The 22,807-nt window shown below is 43.5% G+C and overlaps 1 protein-coding gene and 2 long non-coding RNA genes across 10 annotated transcripts in view; 1 reads left to right on the plus strand and 2 right to left on the minus strand.

The window, feature by feature from the left end:
• Positions 1-1,856: 1,856 nt before the first annotated feature.
• On the minus strand, positions 1,857-7,800 carry LOC309378329. Its single transcript, XR_014172018.1, has 2 exons — positions 6,964-7,800; positions 1,857-6,629 (listed from the first exon to the last, which is right to left on the minus strand). It is a non-coding gene; the product is annotated as an uncharacterized lncRNA (long non-coding RNA).
• Positions 7,801-7,841: 41 nt separating this feature from the next.
• LOC309378330 lies at positions 7,842-10,393 on the plus strand. Its single transcript, XR_014172019.1, has 2 exons — positions 7,842-9,824; positions 10,193-10,393. It is a non-coding gene; the product is annotated as an uncharacterized lncRNA (long non-coding RNA).
• Positions 10,394-12,059: 1,666 nt separating this feature from the next.
• Positions 12,060-22,807, minus strand: part of MAPK10 (mitogen-activated protein kinase 10) — a 236,881-nt gene continuing 226,133 nt past the window's right edge. For 7 of the 8 annotated variants that reach the window (XM_081925123.1, XM_081925122.1, XM_081925125.1 and 4 more), the window contains 3 exons: positions 16,376-16,439; positions 15,593-15,670; positions 12,060-12,370 (listed from right to left, as the gene is read on the minus strand). In XM_081925123.1, coding sequence (XP_081781249.1) covers positions 12,228-12,370; positions 15,593-15,670; positions 16,376-16,439 — 285 coding nt within the window. In that variant the 3' untranslated portion in view covers positions 12,060-12,227. Of the gene's footprint in view, positions 12,376-15,592; positions 15,671-16,375; positions 16,440-22,807 lie in introns of all 8 variants that reach the window. The other variant, XM_081925128.1, reaches the window with a different exon arrangement.

A 22,807-nucleotide genomic window follows, 5' to 3' on the forward strand; every position in this document is an offset into this window, starting at 1 on the left:
GGAATCTGTAGAGCCAGCTCTAAATATGCTTCCAGCAGAGGAGCCTGTGGTGCTGATGGTCCTCTGGGCTGAGGAAGTGGCACAACCATCATTGTGTTCCAATGCAGAAGACCAGAGGCGACCCTGCTTTGTTGCAATAGGAGATCAGAAGAACAGGTTGGACCTCTACCTGAAAAAGCACATTCCAGTGCAGGCAGGGCTAACAAGTGGAATACAGCAGCTGCCACAATATAGGGCTGTGTCTCAGTATATTTATTGCTGAAAAGAAGTACCAGAGCTCTGTGTTCCTATAGCGCAGCCTAAACCTTGAAACCAGACTGAACCTTGCCTCACTTTGCACCGAGCTTGAGCCACAACTTGTAATGCATCGAGCCGCAGCCTTGCCTCACTGCAAAGTCGGAAAGTTTCGGACAGGGGTGCACTGCCACTGAAGAATGAGCCCCACAGTTTGATGTCTGGTTTTGCTCCTGTGTGATTAGATTGTGGCTGGGAGCATTTTTCCACAACTTCTTTTGGTGAACCACCTGTGCCTTTCCATGGAGAAGACAGGTCTGGCCATTATCACACATCCAGGTCGGACTACCATAACACTCTTTGAAAAATGTGTAAAAATTGAAGCTAGTACAGAATGCTGCGGCAACTGCTATTAAGAGTCATGCTTTGTATTAACACTCATACAGTGGTACCTCAGGTTAAGTGCTTAATTCGTTCCAGAGGTCTGTTCTTAACCTGAAACCGTTCTTAACCTGAAGCACCACTTTAGCTAATGGAGCCTCCTGCTGCTGCCACACCGCCGGAGTTCTCATCCTGAAGCAAAGTTCTTAACCCGAGGTAATATTTCTGGGTTGGTGGAGTCTGTAACCTGAAGCGTATGTAACCTGAAGCGTTTGTAACCTGAGGTACTACTGTAATGCTGTTTCTGACTTTTAGAGACCCATACATTTTGAAACCAGATTATCTAAACATCTGCCTCCTGCTGTGAATGAGATTGCTTGCCCTCTGAATCTTCCATGGAGGCTCTCCTCCATGTCCCATCACCATCAGAAGTATGACTGACAGTAATATATGAACTAGGACTTCTTTTCTTCATTGCAGTGCCTAGGCTTCCTCAAATTGATGTCCTCCAGATGTTTTTGGACTCCAACTCTCATCAGTTCCAGCCAGCATAGACAATTATCAGGGATGACAGGAGTTGGAGTGCAAAATATATACAGGGAACCATATTGGGGAAAGCTGGCCTAGGCCACAGAACTTCTTCACCATGCTACAGCTATTACAACACTCTTTGAAAATCATTTTGTTTCATCAGGTGTTTGGTTTAACGTGATGGTTGGTTTCTCTGGCTTTATTGCTGCTTTCTTTGTTGCTGTGCTTCTAATGTCTGTTGCTGTACTTTGTATTTTATATTTATATGTGTAGTTTTTTCATTTTACTTAAGTTTTTTATGTTGTAAGTCATTCTCTCTCTCTCTCTCTCTCTCTCTCTCTCTCTCTGTGTGTGTGTGTGTGTGTGTGTGTGTGTGTGTGTGTTAATGCTTAATGTTTTATTATGTTTCTATATATTTCAGAAGCTGTCCAGGGTTAATGCTTAATGTTTTATTAGGTTTCTATATATTTCAGAAGCTGTCCAGGGTTGCTAGGGCGGGCAGGGTAGAAATAATAAAATTTTATTATAATAATTATTATTACTGTTGTGTGGCCAAAAGTGATGCTCCCCTGTGCTCCACAGATTTGTTGGGAAAGCTATAGATTTGAATCTCTATCGAAAATTGTGTATATTTAAACCTGTGCACAGAACATGACCCCAAAGAATCAAAACAACGAGACAAAGTATTTAGACAAGAACTCCAAAAGGTGTGGGGTTTTTTTCTTTTTTTGGCACAAAGGGGAAAATAGATTCCCTTCTGCTTTTAATAACTCAAAACAAACAGAAGTCAGAATGCATCGACTCAACATTGATCCACAAAAGGTTGATGAACAAAGCCAAGACCCCTCCGTTCCCCCTCGTACCACCCACAGGAAACAATGAAAGGTAGAAAGTAAAAACGACTGAAGAAGTAAACAAAATGTAATGAGGTTCATTTCCTTATCAAATGTCACATTTGTCAGTTCATCCATACTCACAGGTTGTTTACTTATCACGTTCAAAACTAAGACCTTGCAATGGAGTTGGACACTTCTTCCTCTTCCATTCTTGATGCTGAACAGTGGCTCTTTGTTTTGTGTGTGTTTTTTCTCCGCATATATATAGAGATATAAAAACTACTTTTATCAACATTGAGAAGTTACACTCCTGGTCATTGTGAATTATATTTGGAAGTCCAATCATGCAGAACTACAGGCGGGTGCAACTTAGGTCTTATTACAGGATGGACATGGCAAGGTGAACAGTTTGGTTTCGCTAGTTGGGTTGGGAAGATCCTGGTACCATTGTTGCAAAATGTATTACTGGCCGTAAGTCCCACTTACTCAAATTTACTAAATATACATAATTCTCTATATACATATTGAAGCCCCCGACCCTTTTCCTTATCGGCCGAATGCCAACAGAGGAAACGACTGGAGGAGCCATATGGAGGTGTACAGTGGTCTTTGAGAAATACAGACAGAGTGATGGATTATTACAGACAAGTTACGAAGAGAGAGGGAGAAAAATCAGTATGGGTATTTACATACTATGAATCTTACTATGTAGGAGAAATGTACAGCCCTGCTCAACCAAAAGCAACCGATTTGTTGCATTTAGTGAATCTCGTTTTCTCAGGGCCAGATTTTTAAAGTTGCCCAAAGGCCGTCTAGTTCCACTGAAGCCAGTATCAGAGAGCTGCCTTAAAGTGAGTCGGGTTATCTGTCTGCTTAAGGGAGACCTACTCTGACTAGCTGTTGTCTAGGACCTCAGGCCAGCTCCTGCTATTATCTGAAGATGCTGGGAACCAAGCCTTGAAAATGCAGATCTTTTGTTCTTTTCTTTGAGCTTCATTATACTAAAGCACATTGTAAGACTCAAGAGTCAAGGGTTGGAAGACTCAAGACAGGGTTACAAAAGGTGGCACATTTGCCCAGCAGGGCTACCTGTGTGTATACAGGATTGCTGATATTCACCTTGGGAAAGCATCCATGACTGTTTCAGGGATAAAGGACTATCCTTACAAAATTCATACACCCCAATCCAGGAGATATCCATGCACATTGACAGAATGCAGTCGTATATTTTATGAGTGTACGCAGTGCAGTGCACATGCCTGCACACTCTCTTGGACTACCGGTCACACGCAACATGTTATTGTATACAACCACAGCCGGAATTTTTTTTTGGGGGGGGGGGAGAGGTGTCCCTGTTTCCTAATTTTAGTCCCAAAGCAATGCCAAGACAAAACTGTAATGTCAATCCCGGAATTAAAGGGTGGGCAAATGGATTTTTTAAAGGGACGGAAAGAAAGAGTAATTTGGTACCCCAAAACCACAAAACTCGCCTTTTGCATTTCCCACGCTTGAAATTAAGTCTTGCATTTGCTTGAATGGACATGGATTTAATAACTAGCTCGCGCCCCTGCCCTACTTTGCATTAAAAACACTGGCACAAATGATCAACTTGGGAGTAAAGGGGTGTCGCTTATAAAAATGCCCTAAATTTTGAAATTATTAGAAGGAACACCTTTGGATATTTTGACTCTCCTTTTCTTTGGACAATGTGCCTTTTGATTTATAATATTCCTTCTCAGGGCAATTTCACCCCATTCCCTATTCTTTTCAAGATGGGAAACCCAATCCACAAACCAGTCAAAGGGTACATAAATTGAAATTGTTTTAGAGCCATGAAAACTTAATCGAAGAAGACTTAGCTAAAAGTCGTCCGTCCCCCCTCTCACACACGCCAACACCCATACTCTTTTACAGAGTCATTTGTCTCCTGTGAAACTGGGGTGGAGGGTTTCTGGGTGAATTGGAGAAATTGCCTGGGGACTTAACATACTGTAACAGGTATGAGGGGCCAGGAGTGGTGGGCAAACGTTTTAAAAACAGTAACAAAGAATGCCCCCTGGGAACAGTGCGCCAGATCTTCAAGCAATGGCAAAACTTTTAACAATGAAAAAGAAACCCCCCAAAAGGAAGGAGGGACTGAGACAACCCTCTGCCATATGCACATATGCCATGTAGAAATTTCTCTTGGCCACTGAAGATCACAAAAATCTGGGGAGGTGGATTCTCCACAAATGCTACCCAAATAAGATGTGAATGTAATTCTTTAATTGCAAAGAAACAAGGGGGAAGAGAGCAGCTGCCGTGTGTGTTGTCTTCATTGGGACTGCCACACAGGCAGATAGGGTTAACCCCCTGAAGTTGACACAGTGCCAAATTCACATCCCCCTCCCTATTTCCCACCACCCTGGCTGCTATTTAAAAATTCTCAAACCAGGCACGTTAAATCTAATCATGCAATTACAGTCATGTCTAGTTTGGTCTTTAGACAAGCACATTCTCACCGTTCTTTAAATTAAGAATCTCGCCACCAATCTCACAGGGTCTGCTGAGCTCGGACTATTACTTTCAACATATAAAAGGTGCCTTAAATTGTTAATAATTATATAAGATAGGAATAAGCTGTTTCAAATCAAAGTTCTCCCGTTTAAGGCAGCGCTCCAGAAACTAGTTAAGCCTCAATCTGTGGAGTTATTGACTTTACAGAAGCTATTCCAAAAGTAGATGGACCATTGACTACAGGCTCCCATTTTTCATTTCTGAACAGAAATGAAGTTTGAATAACACAGCCCATGAGCCAAGCATTATTTTTATAAGAAAATGAGATCTAGTATATCATATGAGCAGGGCTATTTTTCTCCAGCTCATCAGTTGAAAAAGACACATTTCTTCCCTCCCCTTGGCCCCAAAAGCTTTTTCCTCATTAAGTTCTTACACATCTGTGAAATAATTCAAGTCCACTGTGTTACCCTCCCTTCATTAAAACCATCCTTTGAAACTCAAACCAGCTCAACCATCAGACTCTTGACAGTGCAGGGTTCTAGTCAATATTATATGGACAATCTCCAGGCTAAAAAAAAGGCAAACTCAAATTTAATTTAGCATCAAGAGACCAAACATTTGCACATACCTAGCAAAACTACCGGCTTCCTTTTCTTAAAAATAAGCCATACTAAACCAGTATGCTTCCCCAAACTAGCCATACAAAATCTAATTCTTCTTGTAAAATACATACTTGGCCAGTAGCCCTCTCTACAAGACCATTCAAGTCACACACAACTGAGAACAGAGCTTCCAGAACAATTCCAATGAACTAAGAAAGCAGGTTAAATTTTCTTACTGTGAGGTTGCAGAAGTGGTAAAAGTTTCATCTGCGACTTCTGCAAAGCTGGGACAAATATAGGAACCCTTGTCCTCTTGAAAGAGTCCTCTATTTCAGGAATGAACAGAGGCCTTAAGAATTGGCTTTCCTTTTACCAGAACCTGAGAGACACCAACTGTAGCCAGGTGTAAAAGATAAACACTTAGAATCAAAGCATTCTAAGGCACCTGAACTCACAGTTGCTCCACACAATGATACTCCTCACACACCCATTCCTTCATTTCAGCAGTATAATTTAGAGGGAGTTATTTGGTAAATCTACTCCAAACCACCTGGAGATCTGCAAGAAGTTCTCAAAACTACTTTCCTTATCCTTGTTTCACCATCTCCACCTCCAAGTCTGTGAACTAGACCCAACCACTGCATACAAATGATAAAATTCCCTACATATAGAAAATGAATATTTAGTGGAAGAGTTTCGCTGTACTTATTACATCCATATCCCACCTTTCCTCATGATTTTGCCCTCCCAATTTTCTTCTCAGAATGGCAGGTAAAGTAGCTTAGGCTGGGCATTTGTGGCTGGCCCAAAGTCAAAAACTGAGATTCATGGGAAGTTGAACTCGTATCTCCTTGACGCTAGTCTGAGACACTAACCCACTGCACTACGTAGCTACCTTATAGGCAGAGATTTCTTTATAGATGGTGGGCTTTCACTCAAGTGACTACACTCGGGCCTACACTCAAGTGACAAAGCCTGGGCAGGTAAATGCCACCTCTCCAGCAGTTTGTGAGAAATACACAAATAAGATTGGGGTGGTTGCATTTTCAAAATGCCCTAAAAGCACTGGTGGGAACTCTGTTTTCTACAAAGCTTTACCCGAGAGCTGAGAGTAGATTTGCCACTTCTTCCTTGCAGGGGGGCTTTGCGCCTTTAATAGCTACACAACAGCCTGAAATCTAAATGGTGCAGCTTTCACCAGCACATGGTAATGCACAGTGCTTTTTTCTGAGGGGGGGGGGGTAAATGTTTTGTGAATCTAAGTTTGGCCTCATTGAGGGGCAGTATTTCAATATGAGTAGGAAAATGAGAGTACCCCTAAACATTTTTTGGGGGGGGGCACTGGTAACGAAGCAAAGGGAAACCGGCTCTTAGATGGCAGCAGGCAACTGATTTATAGCCCAGTCTCAGTTTTCATTTAGTTCAGTGGGACATTATTACTATTTTTGTTTCAGATGGGATTTTAATGGGCTTCGTAAAGCCAAAACTCAGTACAGGAACTTCCTTATCCACTTCGAATACAAAGTCAGTTGAATTATGCACGTTTCTTCCAGTAAAAAAAGGACAATATAAACAAACATTTTCAGGAACCTCTCAAAGCATTCAGTTTTTATTTCTGGTTTTACTTTTTACAGTAAAATAGCTTTTTACTAAACCAGCGTGAATAATTTGATTCTTTTACTAATACCAAGGTGGTGTGCATTTGTTGCCCTCCCTTACTATGCTAAGAGTTAAACTCTAGTGCATTGCACTATTTCAAAGAAAAAGGTTTGCTGTTTAAAGTTGAAGGGCCCCATGTATCACTTAAAGTGAGTTCAGTGGGACATTAAGGGCCTCCAAAGCTTCTTGGGTTGACCAGCCTTGGGGGGGGGAAAGGATACTTAGTGGACGCTTATTAAGGCAACTTTGAGTCTAGCTCAGTCAGTAGAGCATGGGACTCTCAGGGCTGCGGGTTCAAGCCCCCATGTTGGACAAAGGATTCCTGAATTGTAGGGGGTTGATTTAGACAACCCCCCTGGTCCCTGCCAACTCTACAGTTCTGTGATACTAAGTTGTTTTTCTGTAATGCCTGCTGCATAATAACCGAAAACCCTGTAGGAGATGTCAAGCACCACTGTTGGACCTTTGTTTTATTCAGCCCGCCAACTTGAAAAATGTTTCTAAATATTTGGAGGGAGAAAACGGGGTGGGGGTGGCTGCATGGGCTTAAATCTTGCACCAAATTTCACCTAAAGCATTCAAGATGAATTGGGAGGTTGTCACCTGAATAAAAGCTGAAACCCCTGAGTATTCTGAGGAAATGCAATAACACTAGCAAAACGTATTTGTGATTGGCAGAGGTTCAAGATCTTACAGCTTTGAGCCATACATCGAGTGTGCCTAGCCCTGCCTTCTGAGAGAGCAACTCTTAGGTTTTGGTGCAAATATCAGGATATCTTCTAGAGCACCACCTCTTTGAACAGGGGTGAGGAACCCTTTTCTGTCTGAGCGTCACATTCCCTTTCGGGAAACCTTCCTAGTGGTTAGTGTTAGTGGGGGTGGCGGCAATATATGTGCCTCTTATCATTGCTAAGAAGGCTACATTGCAGCCATGCAGAAGTCATGAGGCTATTCCACCCCACCCCATTCTCCATCCAGCCAAGCAAGATGGGTTATCACAATTCAAAGATGCAATTCAGGTGGGCCAAAGCACTTGAGGAAGGTATGTTACAGGGCCAGCAAGAACTTGAGGAAGTTATGTTACAGGACCAGCAAGAACAGATATGAGAGTGCGACCTGAAAGTCAAAGGGCAGATCTGCCATGGGAAGGATATTCATTTCTCAGCTCCCATTTTGTCTCAGCACTCCAGACATATATATATTTGCATAAACAAGGCTATTAACGCCCTCCCTTCCAGGCTGGACCTGCTACAACAACACTGACAGAGTTGCTATCTTTCAACAGGCGAATTATGGGTGGCTCAATCATCTGCCACTTGTATAGGCAGGACCAAATTTACAGAACGGTGTCTTACAGACAAAATGTCAGAAGCTAAATTTAAGGCAAGGCAGCAGACTCCCGCTAACTGTCGATCCCTTGCTTTGATCATCTTTTGATCTGACCTACATACACTAGAATGTCTGAAATGGCAACGAGACAGATGAACAGTGATGGACGACCTTCTTGAATTGTGTTTAAAGCCTTTTAAAAAGCCGTCCTGGGTATGTTAGTTATGTGTGGTGAAATGTTTATTTTTCCTTGGTTGGAATCATTGCCAATCAGTTTCCCTGGATGCTGCCGGCCAACCTTCCTCAAGCACCAGTATTTAGAAAGATATACTTTCTCTCTTTACATGCTTATTCCAAAGTGTTAATTGATTTAGATGCCTCTGTAAGGCCCATGCTACATTTTCTGTTCCCTAAGCCAAGCCCCCTAACTTTTTAGACATGTCACTCTAAGAAAGAAACTAAGGCCCTTGAAAATATTTTAGATCCCCTCATTCTTTTCTATATTCTGATTATATTGTTTTTGTTATGTCAGTCGGCCAGAATGACACCTCTAAATGAGGGTGGGCCACAGATTTCTGTAACAGTTTCAGGATCTGTGCTTGCTTGGTTTCCAGCTTCTTGACTAATAATTCCTAACACCACATCTGCCCTTTTCACAGCTGTCGTACAGTCAACCGATGTTTTTGGTAAACACTCTATGATCTCAAGGTTATCTGTCTTTCCTTGCTGGCTGCAGACTACTGACTTTCGTTTTATCTTTTCCCAATGAACATGGCTTGGCACTTCCATGGAACTTCATCTGCCATTCTATTCCCCAGCCACGCATTCAGAAGAGTTTTCTGAAACTCTCCGATGGGATTTCGCCCCCCGCCCCTGAGTAACTTAGTATCACCAGCGAGTTTGGATGCTTCAACGCTGTTATGGATTGTGGCTTCTGATATTGACAAGCTAATGGTCTTCAATTCCAAAAGGCTCCCTGTTACCTGTGGTCTCAGCACCAAAACAGTGGAAAGTGGCTTTTTTTTTTTAATTGCCCATTACATCTGGGCAACAAAATACACAGCTAGCAGATGCCATTATTGCCATTATTGCTTAGAGCGTCATTTCTCTGTTATTGCCTTCGTGGCATCCTCAGTGCAATACTGTGTCCCATTAAAGTACTGCCATTTCTTGTGCATTGGGATTTCATGTGGGCTGAGTTAAGGTTAGTGCCGCACACGGATATCGTTTCATGGCTTTCAGAAAGAATACGCGGGAAATCAATCAAAGCTGCTTTGCGGCTTCCATTTCAATGGAAGATACATGTGGTAACTGTGATGCGGTGGCAGCAATTGATAGATTGCCCCCTATATTGCTATTTATTTTTATTTAGTTATTATTATTTTTTGCAGTAGTGACTTTTTGCTTATACATACTGCACTAACGAAAAGTGTTCCGTTCCTTTTTATTTAAGGAAAATTCTGCCTGCCCTACATCTTTATTTAGTAAGTGGAAATGAAATTGTCTGGTCATAACTATTTCAGGAAGGATATGCTTCTAAATTTGTTTACGGCCACCTTTCAGAAGAGAAAGAATGTGTTGTTCAGTCTAGGCCAGGCGAGCCCAAACTTGGCCCTCCAGCTGTTTTGGGACTACAACTCCTATCATCCCTAGCTAACAGGACCAGTGGTCAGGGATGATGGGAACTGTAGTCCCAAAACAGCTGGAGGGCCAAGTTTGGCCATGCCTGGTCTAGCTGGTGTCACTCAAAGGGGTTAGATTGTGGCCACTGTGGGTTGTTGGTTTTTTACACATCTGTTTATTTGCCTTCATGAAAACATTATTAGCACTTGCTTTAAAAATTAAAAAATAATAATAATCAGTTTAGTTTCACACTATTCAACCATGTTAGGAATGGCTGGTTTCACATCTGACCAAAAATAAATGTTAAGAGTTGTGTTTGTATTTTGTGCCATTTGATTATGGCAGAAAGGCTGACTCTTAGAGGTTTATCCCTAAAGTTTTGACTCCTAGTCTCCTGGACAAATTTCAACATAGTGTAGTACATGACACCTCAGATTCTCAAAAATGAAAATAAAAAATGTTAGGTTGCCATCCATTAATGCACACAAATATCTGTAGAATCTGTATATCTGACTTCCGGGGGGAGCGGAGGTTGGGGATGAGCCAGGTCACTGTATAACCACTTTTGGTGTAGGCCTGGGGAATTTTCAGGTTATGTGTTGAAATGAAAAGGTAGCAAAGAGGGAAATTGTAAAGTTGAAAGCAGCTAGCCGTTCACTCTCCTTCCAATTAATATTGGAAATGGTTAAGATGCAATTTTTTTAAAAAAAAAAGAGAGAGTTAAGTCGTTCGCAGCCTAGGTTGGTGCTGCTCCAAACCTCCTTTCTTTGATGCACTAAACAGCTATACACGTAATAAATATACATTAGAAACACCCCTTTCTTTTAATCTGACTCCCTTGCATTGTCGCTCCAACTGGAGCATTCTACATGCACAGAGAGGCCGTCCCAATGAGAAGCCTATCTGCCAATAAGCAACAGTTCTGGTTACGGAGAACCTCTCTCTAGTGAAGGTCTTCCAGACTGCGACCACCTCGAGGTCCTTCATCGTGACCAAATAAATAATAGTGTTTGGGAACAACAAACGCAGGTGTTCTATTTGCCTCCATTCAATATCATCCATCTTTCACCTCTGCCTTGATTCAGAGGCCTGCTCCCCTACATCAGCATGAGTTCTACTACAAAAGAAGAAGTCTACAACCTTTCTCACCTAATAGATTCCCAGGACCGTATCAGATGATGAAGAAGAAGAGTTTGGATTTGATATCCCTCTTTCTCACTACCCAAAGGAGTCTCAAAGCAGCTAACATTCTCCTTTCCCTTCCTCCCCCACAACAAACACTCTGTGAGGTGAATGGGGCTGAGAGACTTCAAAGAAGTGTGCGTAGCCCAAGGTCACCCAGCAGCTGCATGTGGAGGAGCAGGGAAGCGAACCCGGTTCCTCAGATTACAAGTCTACCGCTCTTAACCACTACACCACACTGGCTCTCACAGAACAACTACAAGCTGACTTCGCCTCATTTAGGGAACTACTCTGCTTGACCCTGGCCAACCCAATTTGATCCATTTCTTACAGCCTTTATCTAAAAAATGAGCGCTGTCACACAAGGCAGTGGAAGTTCCTGGAAATATGGTGCCCAAGAAGCCCCTGGTGTTCCAAGAGAATTATCTATCCAGAATCCTGCATCCACACAAACAGGCCTCTCTCCTGACAACTCCCCTAGCTCAACATACATATTCATTTAAACAACAACAACTCGAAATCCATCAGCATTTAACAAGGACAATCCCATTGAACTTCCTTCCTCTATTATTCCTCCAAACAAACCACTATTAAAAACAGTGCCGAAATATAGGACTCTACATCATCAAGATTCTGAGAGAGCTTCGGTTTGACTTTTCCCCTACTTCTTTAAATTAACCCAAGGACCAACTAAACAGGCTGTACAATGAGAATTATATTACAGATGAAATTTGCATTTAAAAAACCCCCCAGGAGGTTCAGTTGTCTACTTGTGGGCTGTGTGCACACATACGGACTCCTGCTCTTTAGATACATGTACACACACAGTTGCATATATATCATCAAATGCATATTTGCATGTATGTACACCGAGATACATGTGCAGTTTTCTGTACATCTGCTGAAAACAGAAGCAGAAGGGGTTAGATATGCACACATGTATACACATAAAGGGTTGGGGTTCTGGCCACCTTGTCATGCCAACGTGAAAAAGGACAGTTGCAGCTTGCTGGTTTTGCAGCCATTAAAGTTTTGCAAAATTTATGAAAAAAGGCTCCTTTTCCCCTTTTTTTCTCGTTTTGCAGTAAGCATCATTGGAAGAAGACCAAAGCAGAGCAACTATTAAGTTAAATATACACTTGAGCTTAGCTGCATTTACATAACTCTTTTAAGAGAAGCAGGCTGAAAGGGTTTTGTTTTATTTAATCATTATGTGTGTTTGTTTTTCCTTTAATTTTTTTTCTCTTCCTTGCCATCATCGAATTCTTTTATGACCACAATGATTCTTCCCCCCCTCCCCTAAATTACATCATCTCCTGAAGAACGTCGGGTTTCGCAGGCAGGCGGCTAGTCACCTGCAACAACCGAGGGGCCCTGCAGAAGCTTCCAAACTGCTGTCAGTGTCCGACGCCAGGGTCTGGTCTGTGGACATGGAGGAAATGTCATTGACGGATGAGGATGGAGGGAGGCTTTCGCTGCTGTTCACTGCTGCACCTGTGCTAAGAAAATGAACACCGGCGTGATTCAACCTGAAAGCCCGGGGAATGCTTGAGAGATAACAAGAGAAGTTGCTTCAGCTCCAGCGCAATCCTTTATTTATTTATTTATTTATTTATTTATTTATTTTGATCAGGATCCAAAGAAGCGTGAATGGATGGAAAACAGTCGCTAATCGTATTCAGTGGCATAGCGTGGGTTGCCAGAGCCTGGGGCCACACGGCGGTGGGAGGGAGAGAAACAGATGGAGTATGCATGCACATTCAACTGCCTAATGGCGTCCATGTCAACCAGAGGTCACTTCCTGGATCACATGGAGAAGCCATTTTCAACAGAGCCCAGCAACGGAAGACACACAGCTGTATTGAGGCAGCAACGGGCGTTGAAATTTTGCACCCCTAACAATTTTGCACCTGGGGCAACCGCTCCCATGCCCCCATGCTACACCACTGATCCTGTTCAAACCCCACATCTATATTGTCAGGATGGTTTCTCTTTAAATAAATAAAAAAATTATGCACATTTAAACGCACATGCTCCACTCTTAAAAGATGCACAGCCTACCCATTTTCTATTTGAGAATCCTCCAGACAGAAATACAAAACCTTACATGAGAAACTGGCCCGTTGTTTTCAGAGACATGGCCTCAGTATGGCTTCTCGTCAGATGATTATGAGTGATGATTGTCAGTGGAGGCACCACAGGGAATCTCCCCTTCTGGGATGCTACTGGGGACCAAGGACAACACCCACATGAAGGTGGCAAATATATATATATAATATGGTGGGAGGACCTTGAGTGAGAGGTGGGGAAGTGAAGATCTCCAAGGATGAGAGACTGGGAGGGAAGAGGGACGCTTCCAGGTGAGAGCTGGGTCTGTCATTTTCTATGGTGGCTGAGATTAAAAGCTAAATAACATAGAGAGAATATTTTGTATTTGTGCACTGTTTGGGATTTATACCTTTGTATAGGTTTATTTTTCTAATACAACCAGTGAAACCTTTTAAAAAAATCCAAGTGCCTTTTATATTATACATTTTTGCAATTCTCCCATAGTCCTCAGGGAACCACAGATATGTGACAGTTTCTTGCAATGTTGGCACAGGCTGCTGCAGGAATGGGCTGCATATCCAAACTTGTATTATTCTTCTCCAGTTATAATGCACCGGTAGATCATTCCTTCACTGCCCCATGCTCCCACCATCTTTAATTTTAATTGACTGCAAGGAGCATTCTCATGTTTTTGATACGATACGATACAGTGGTGCCTCGCAAGACGAAATTAATCCATTCCATGAGGCTCTTCGTATAGCAGTTTTTTCGTCTTGCGAAGCAAGCCCATTGACACCTTAGCGGATTAGCGCTATTAGCGGTTTAGCGGCTTTTAGTGGCTTATCAGCTTAGCGGATCAGCTGATAAGCGGCTTAGCTGCTTAGAAAAAGGGGGGAAGGGGGAAAAACCCGCAGGAACTCGCAAGACATTTTCGTCTTGTGAAGCAAGCCCATAGGGAAATTCGTTTTGCGAAGCGCCTCCAAAATGGAAAACCCTTTCGTCTAGCGGGTTTTCCATCTTGCGAGGCGTTCGTCTTGCAGGGCACCACTGTATTCCCACTGATAACATTCCCTCCTACCCACGCCCATTAGAGAAATAAAGTAGCCTAGAAAAAAATCTCGCTTCATCAAATAGCTGGTTTCCCCATCCCTTATTAAAATTTACTACAACCAAAACCATCAAACTGCATGGAGCTGAAAATGAAAATGCAAATGGAAGGAAAACACTGGAATATATCAAGATTGAGGAAATAAAATGAAAAAAGGGTGATATTCCAACATCACATAAGCAGACTTTCGCTTGTTCAAATAAGCTTCCTCTTCCTCCCCTGCAGCCCCCAACACCCACCCCGATCTTGTCTAGAGGCCCCACCCCCAACCCATGATGCTCCATTTTAGGCGATGATCCATTTTAGATGAAAGCCAATACGTAATTAGTCCTTGCAAATTACTTCCCCACGCAAGCAAACTCTGTTATTGTTACACATAAATCACCCAACACACACAGCTCTGTGTGACAGATGTGCTTGTGAACCATGATTTATTCTGATACCCACTCCATCTTGAAGAAAGATGACGCCGGGCACATGCAGGAAGCTCTTAAATCAAACCTGCATGCTTTGCTTTTCACTTTCTGCTCTGCAAGAATCTGTCGAATCGCCTTTCTGTCACCAGAACTGAAATCAATGCGTGTGGCACTGAAAAACTCCATTGGGCCCATTGCTAATCTGGCAACCTATCATCAAATTTTATTTGTGCCTTGTCCTTGCCAATTGCTTGCACACTTTGGAAGGTGCTTTGCACCTGTGAATGTACCTAGGTGGCGTAAGGAGAGGCATATGTTTAGTGGGCTTCATAAAAACACAAGAACAGCGCTGCTAGGTCAGCCCAAAGGCCCATCTAGTCCAGTATCCTCTTCTCACAATGGTTCCTAAACTCTGGTTCAGAGGGGACCTAGTGACCATTAAGTAAGCCCAGAAAAACCTGGCGACCTAATAGCCCACCAGCTATGGGCTGCAGCCTATCCGGTCTTTGACAATTTCCCCCTGTCCCAGGAAAGCAGCACAAAAACAGAGATTTATTAGTTTCTCAGCTGGCAAGCAGATTTCCGACTGGAGGTTCAGAACTGGAGCAGGACTGGCATTAATCACAATTAAGGTAAGTGCAAAGATAATCTTTAGCCGTGGTTTTTCTTGGCAGGGGGAATTTGCAGTTAAGGGTGAGAATCAGTTGAAAGGGAGCAGCTCATCCTTAAATCATGGTTAAGGATCTGGCTGGCTACAAGTACACCAACCCAAATGATTTATCTATGGATGCAAGAAAATGCTGGTCATTGGCCATAATAAAGAAATGGATGGATAAATGGATGGATGGATGGAATCAGTATAGAGACTTGAAACAACTGTGTTCATCCATCCAAAGTCCTGACGGTAACCTAGACTCTCATGCCGCCTTTCCCAAAAGAGAAAAATAAGAATCTGGAGTTCAATTAATGCAATTCATCTTCAGTTCCATGTACCAAATTGTCTAAAAGTAATGTTCAGCCTCAAAGCTGCGGCTGCTTATGTCTGAATTAATAGCAGCAGATTAAGACACTTTGGTAAGAATCCATCACTGTACGATGGAGCCTGCAGCGAGCACAAAATGGTCATTCACTGGGAATGAGTACCTGAGGGAGAAGGCTGTCCTTTTACTACACCATTTTTAGTCTTTTCTTCAGAATTCATTACTTCCTTGTAGATTAATTCTGCAAGAGACAACAGAGCCAGTTAGAAAAGTAGAGAGGAGTTGCTAGCTTTCCCCCCAGCACCATTCAAAGAAAGCGCAAATAGAAGACCTCAATAAATTATCAGCCTTGGAAAGGAGTCTGTGAAAGTTACTAGTCCACAGCCATTTTTACCAATTTATCTGATGATGGAGCCATGAAAGAAGAAGTGGGGGAGGGGAAGGCCTCCGCAAGTGATCAGAAGTCTAGACCATAGCTGTCAACTTTCAGATTTGAAAATAAGGGATCAGCAGCCTCACATGTCCCAGGGACAGTCTATGGGATATCTAACAATCCGGGATAGCAGCGGGAAGCAGCGGGAAACGGCGTTGGAATAAGGGAATTTCCCTCAAAAAAACGGAAGGTTGACAGCTATGGACCAGACTTCTAGCAAGAGTAATCTGTTCCTACTCTGATGGCCTATTGGGGGGGGGGGAGGAAAAGGAAGAAAGAGAAAGATTGGTGGCAAAAGGAGATAAAAGGGTGACTCCGCCCACTTTTGGCTCTGGACCTGCCCCCCCACGGCTTTGGCTCCACCCACCACAGGTCCTGCCCCACCTACATGTGTCTTCTAGCAGAATGAACCAGGGGATGTGGTCCTCAACAGAAAAATGAGGGAAGAAACGGAGAAGAAGGACATTCAGAGAAGCATCAGGTCCCCTGCCTTTTTGAAAAAAATGAGATTACCTTTCCACTCTTCGATTGTGTGTTCTCTTTCATCCAGCTGCTTATCGTATATCTGTGGAGGTGGCTGTTGATTTAAAAAACACAAGAGAGGTCAGATGAATAGGAGCACAAAATGAATTTAAGCCCAGACGTAATGAGACAGTTTCAACGCCAAAACATCAAGGAAATGGAAAAAGGGACCCGTTTCTGTCACAGCAGTCCTCTCCGCGCTGCAATGTGAGGTAGCTCCAAGGGACAAGAGTCATTACAGGCAGGTCCTTCATCGACTTGATGCCAGGATTAAAGCACATAAATGTTAAATCGGGTTGTTACACCCCTACTCAAAGGGTGTAAGAAGGAACTTCCATACAAATATCTAACATGCCACCTCCTGGCGGCTGCGATTATGGAAATAGCACTTTCCTGGAAAGAAACAGATGACTGCACTAATCAGTCCCATTACTGCAGTGGAAAAACTGTGCAAGGCCTTCTGCTAGTGCAACAGGGCTTCCCTCCTCTCCTCCCCCTGCAAGCCCCTCTTGCCCCACAATTTGGCTTGTGGGGGACAGGAGAACCCCCAGAACAACATAAGCAGGGAGGAGAGGGCAGCTCATTCCACCAGGAATGCACTGGTGGAGAAATATTCTTAGTGAATTTCTCTCATGTTCCATATGCAGCCATAGATTTGTTCTATTGTTACTAAAGCCCCGTCTTTTGATTTCCTCATGAACTCGTGCCCCTTCCTTCCTGCAAACCAGCCCATCAGTCTGAGTCTTGTGTCATGCCAAGCCTTTGAAATCCCAGCCAGAGTCTTCTTTTTCCTGACGATTCTGGTATCACGAAGCTCTCTCGCTCAAGCTAAGAGCAGAGCACGGAAGTAGCCTGTTATGTACTGAGTTGAATAAGATCCAAAAGGCAGCAGTCTGATTGGTCCTAGAACAATAGGATTCAGAATGCAGCAGTCTGATTGGTCCTAGAACAATAGGATTCAGAATGCAGCAGTCTGATTGGTCCTAGAACAATAGGACCCAGAATGCAGCAGTCTGAGTGGTCCACAGGGGCCACCCAATCCAGCTCCAGGTGGAAGTGAATCCGCAACCTGATTGGCCTACAAGTGAATCCCGGAATTAGCCAATCATGTGGGGCCCATTGTGTAAGTAATGTATATAAAACAGACATTCTGGGGGAACTTCCATTCCTCCTCATCACTATGAGCTGAATAAAGAGCATGAAATCCACTCTCGACTCTGAGTATATTTCATAGCCCATGACAACAGAGAGCCTGGTTCTTCCAGATGAGGGAGTCTGACAGCCTGTCACTCAGCAAATCTGCCAGGCCTAGAGCTTGCATTTGCTAATGAGGGGCAAAGCAAAGAGCACAGGCCGTGGGGTTGGGGTGGGGGGAGGCAGGCGAGGAGGAAAACCCAAGGGGACCGAGGGTTGTGGCTTTGCACAAGAGTGGCCGCTGTTGTCTGCTTCATTAGGCAGCCTACTCTAGAGATCAGAGAGGGCTGAGCTGCATTTTATGCCATGTAAGCTGGGCCACGATGGTTGACATCAAAGAGGAGGTAAGGCAAAGGATAAAAATCCAGAACTCAAGAACGATAATTTCCTCCCTTCTCCCCATAGAAAGTCTCATCCAGCTAAAAAACAAAACAACAGCACTTAGTTTGAGAGAGGCTTTTCCTTCAGATGTAGTTTTCATTGGTGATGTTAAGGAAAGAGTGTCTTTAAAGCATGTGTAAAGCAGGTGGCGCTGTGGGTTAAACCACAGAGCCTAGGACTTGCCGATCAGAAGGTTCGAATCCCCACGACAGGGTGAGCTCCCGTTGCTCGGTCCCTGCTCCTGCCCACCTAGCAGTTTGAAAGCATGTCAAAATGCAAGTAGATAAATAGGTACCGCTCCGGTGGGAAGGTAAACGGCGTTTCCATATGCTGCTCTGGTTCGCCAGAAGTGGCTTAGTCACGCTGGCCACATGACCCGGAAGCTGTACGCTGGCTCCGTCGGCCAATAAAGTGAGATGAGCACCGCAAACCCAGAGTCGATAATGACTGGACCTAATGGTCAGCGGTCCCTTTACCTTTACCTTTTAGAGTTGTACACATAGAAGGAGGAGAGGGCAATTTCCTCCTTCAGTAACCCAGGTTTCCATCCACAGGACCCGTTTTTCTATGTCCATGTGCACCCATTGTTTCGTTCCATCTTCTAGGATGTATGGGATTATGTGGCGCACTTGGTTGGTGATATAAAGGTAAAGGTAAAGGACCCCTGACAGTGAAATCCAGTCACAGAAGACTCTGGGGTTGCGGCGCTCATCTCGCTTTACAGGTTGAGGGAGCTGGTGTTTGTCCACAGACAGTTTTTCTGGGTCATGTGGCCAGCATGACTAAGCAGATTCTGGCGCAACGGAACACCAAAACCAGAGCAGTTCACGGAAACACTGTTTACTTTCCCGCCGGAGAAGTACCTATTTATCTACTTGCACTTTTTGGCATGCTTTCGAACTGCTAGGTTGGCAGGAGCTGGGACCGAGCAATGGGAGCGCGCCCCATTGAAGGGATTCGAACCGCCAACCTTCTGATCGGCAAGCCCAAGAGGCTCAGTGGTTTAGACCACAGCGCCACCCTCTGTGTATAGTTCTATTTTAGGAATTCCCCATCCTCATTCTGAGGAGGAGAGATGCAGGAATTTGTGGCTTTTTGTGTGAGAAAATGAACGAGTGTAGTTTTTTCTGCCACTTACGGAGTTGGGTTGGGGGAATTCAGTTTGCTATATGTACCTTTCCTTGCTTATTTGTTTGTTTCACACAAAAAAATCTTGAATAAAATCTAATTTAAAAAACAACAACACCAGGACCCATTTCTAAGTTATGACTTTTGATGAAGTACCTTAATTTGTCCACCCACAGATCGTTCTTTACCACACTCATTTTTATCAGAGAATCTTCTAGCTTAAAACTGGAGTCCACAGGCTCGGACAAATGCTTTCTAGCTAGGAAGGAAATTGCACACCATGTTCAGAGAATCGCTTCATTTGCACAGGAGCTTGAACATGCTTGCCCCTTACAGCTCCAAACAGATGCTGGTAGCCATGGTTACGGTTGCCACGGAAACAAAATGTCCTGAGGCAGCACTGACTTCCAGCTTGACCAGTTCCCTTCAGCTGGAAGCCTACGGAGATTATTTCGATGTAGCAAAGATTAATTAAAACTACAAAGAAATCTCCCAGGCAAAAATACTCACAAAATGTGGCACAGTTTTAGCTTGGGGCTCCTGACTGCTTTTTTCTGTTGTGTCTGTATACAGCAACAGGTCATTGATACGCTAAAGCTGCACAGTGATGGGTTGCATGATAGGGTGCCACCACTCACCTGAACCCTGGTCAGTGCAAACATACCAGCGGAACCAATCCACTACATCTGCTGGTGTGTTTGCACTGCACCAACCTTGCTGCTGAATCACCTCTCCTCTTCTTCCTCCAAATAAGCAGCTGCCATGAGACTGGTGTCAGGTGCGGAGTGGCACACCACCAAATTGTACAGTACTTTATCAGTTGTTCTGTGGCACTTCCTCGGTGTTCCTGCATTATTCTACCCAACTCTGCCAATTTCATTGTACGTGGCTGGAAAATAAATGGAAGCCTTGAGGATGTATTGGGCAATGAACGGGGGGTTGCAGAAAGTGACAGTGGATCCACTCACCCCAAAACACTGAAACAAATTGTCTTTGACCTCAAGTGAAGTGGTTTGGAGCCCCATTTTCCCTAATTTATTGGATTGTTCCCATATCGGGTAAACCTGAATTTACAGGCGAAAGCATGGAGTTGTTTGAGGGCAATGTCATTTAGACTACGCCGATTAAATGGGAATGCAAACAGCTGCAAACACACAGTAAATCAAATTTATGCTTCCAGATGCCATAAGAAAGCTGCAGAGATAGTGCAGGATAGTACACACCCTGGAAATGATCTCTTTCAGCTTCTGACTTCTGGAAGAAGGTACAGGGTTATAAAGACTAGAACTATCTGCCTGAGAAACAGTTTCAAACCAAATGCGATTTGGGTTTTAAATGCAGTGTAAGGAGTCTCTATGGGAGTATATTGTATTTAAAAAATGGGGTATCAGAGTTTTTAGGGGGCTAACCAGGTTGGGATAGCTGGGATAGCAGGCTTGTTGGTTTTTGAATGTCTTATGTAGATTTTTCAATTTCATTGTTCTGTATGGGACAATGACAATAAAGGTTATCATATTGTATCATATCGTAAACTCTGGTGTGGACAGGCTCAAAGAGGCCACTTCTGATTACAATGGCAGATAGCTACTGCAGAACACAATAGACCTTCATGGATCTGTAATGCTGACACATGTAAAACTCTAACGTGAGATCAACCTTAAGGAGGTTGAGGAAAATATACATTCCTAGAAGAAGAGGTTCAGGAAAGGTTTTGCTGATTCATTAGAAAAGGGATTAACTAGAAGGTTTTCCTAGAATCATTGTGAATACAGTGGTACCTCGGGTTACATAGGTTCAGGTTACATACGCTTCAGGTTACAGACTCCGCTAACCCAGAAATAGTACCTTGGGTTAAGAACTTTGCTTCAGGATGAGAACAGAAATCATGCAGCGGCAGCATGGCAGCAGCAGGAGGCCCCATTAGCTAAAGTGGTGCTTCAGGTTAAGAAAAGTTTCAGGTTAAGAACAGACCTCCAGAACGAATTAAGTTCTTAACCTGTGGTACTACTGTACTGGCTACTACAGAAAATGGAGATTGAGTGTGAGAATGCAGATATCTGCAAGACGGAACAGAATATACAATTTTACAGATCCGTATAAAGCTGCTACGTTTTAAAGCATTTTCCTGGGACATAAACAAGACCTTAGTAGGGTAAAATGAAAATGCATTTACACACTCATGGATGGCTCAAAGGCTGAGGAGCAGATGACCTAGCTGGGGCCTCCGCTGTCCAGAGCTATCTCAAATACCAAGATGCCCAAGCAGGAATCATCAGTCAAGCAAAGAACCCAGATGCTACGCCGAAGAGTGCTGGCAAAGGGGCTTTGAATGTCAAAGTTTAGTGTGCAGTGGCACTCCTATACACAGAAAAGAAAACTGTGCAGGAGGAAGGCATACCAAGCAGGTCTGAAAGATCAGGGGGCAAGATATTTATTGATCGCATTTCTATGCTGACCTTACTTCACCCAGGGAGTAGTGCCTTGCCCTTACAACAACCATGTGAGGTAAATTCGGCTGAGAGACACTGACTGGACCAAGGCCACCCAGTGAGCTTCATGGCAGAGCAGAGATTCAAATTCAGGAATCAGTGGTCCTAGTCCCACATGCTGCCCACTGGATTACATGCATATCCCTCCTCAGTAACTTTTGGGGAAGTGGCAATTTAGACTAAAACACTCAACAGGCCCTGAAGGAAGCGGGTTTCTAAAGCTTTCTGAACCCATCTTGAAGAGCCTTATCAGTCCAGTCCATTTCAGGACCAGACTATCTTCCCAACCATGTTTAGAAAGGTCTCTGCATGTTTCAGCTGCATGTAAGAGACTTCCTTCAGTCTGCTGCCGCTCTCTGCAATGCACATTCATAATTATGTAACCTCAAAGAATTAGTGTTCCCAGCTACCTGCCTCCTGGCCTTTGGGAGCCTTAATGCCACCTTAATGGGTGACACCCAAGAGGCAGTGAAGCCCTGGAGACGCTGAGGCCGTGAAACTTGACCAGACTAATTTGATTCTGGGCTAATTCGTCGTGTGCACGGAAGGAATGACTAGAACTTCCAGGACCAAGGAAAACCCCAACTTCCCTGTTTCTTTTTGGGTTTTCTAGTGTCTGCTGCCATTAACAGTACCAGAATGTGGTTACTTTTTATGCCGTTTTTCTACATGCTCTTACGCTGCTGTTTTATTATTGCCACTATTCTGAGTTATCCTTCTAATTGTTGATTTTCTGGTGTTTTGTTGTGAAGGGGAAGTTTTGTTTGTGGTGTTTTGTTTGTGTTTAGGGAAGTTTTTAACGAGTGGTGTTTTAATGTACTTTTAATCTTTTGCTGGAAGTTGCCTAGAGTGGCTCGGGAAACCCAGCCAGATGGGTGGGGTATAAATAATTTACTACTACTACTACTACTACTACTACTATTAACCACTCTCGGCATTAATTTTTGTGCAAAGGCAGCAAACAAATAGATGGATGATGATGAGGATCATGATGAGGAGTGGGTTTTTGAATTACTTGCAGAGGGTTTCTATGAGTGATTTACCACTTTGTTGCTTTATCAGCTTGTTTGGACGGGAGGCCAATCCAGCAGTCAAGCAACCATCTTGAATATTTCAGTTCACTCAAACCACATCTGGCCATTTGCAGGATGTCATGTGAATCAGCCCCAAACAATGTGGAGCCATGCCACGTAAGAACCTAAGAGTCTTGCCATATCAGTATAAGGAATCC

The sequence above is a fragment of the Podarcis melisellensis genome, assembly GCF_964234715.1.
Source record: "Podarcis melisellensis genome assembly, chromosome: 9".
Lineage (NCBI taxonomy): Eukaryota > Metazoa > Chordata > Lepidosauria > Squamata > Lacertidae > Podarcis > Podarcis melisellensis.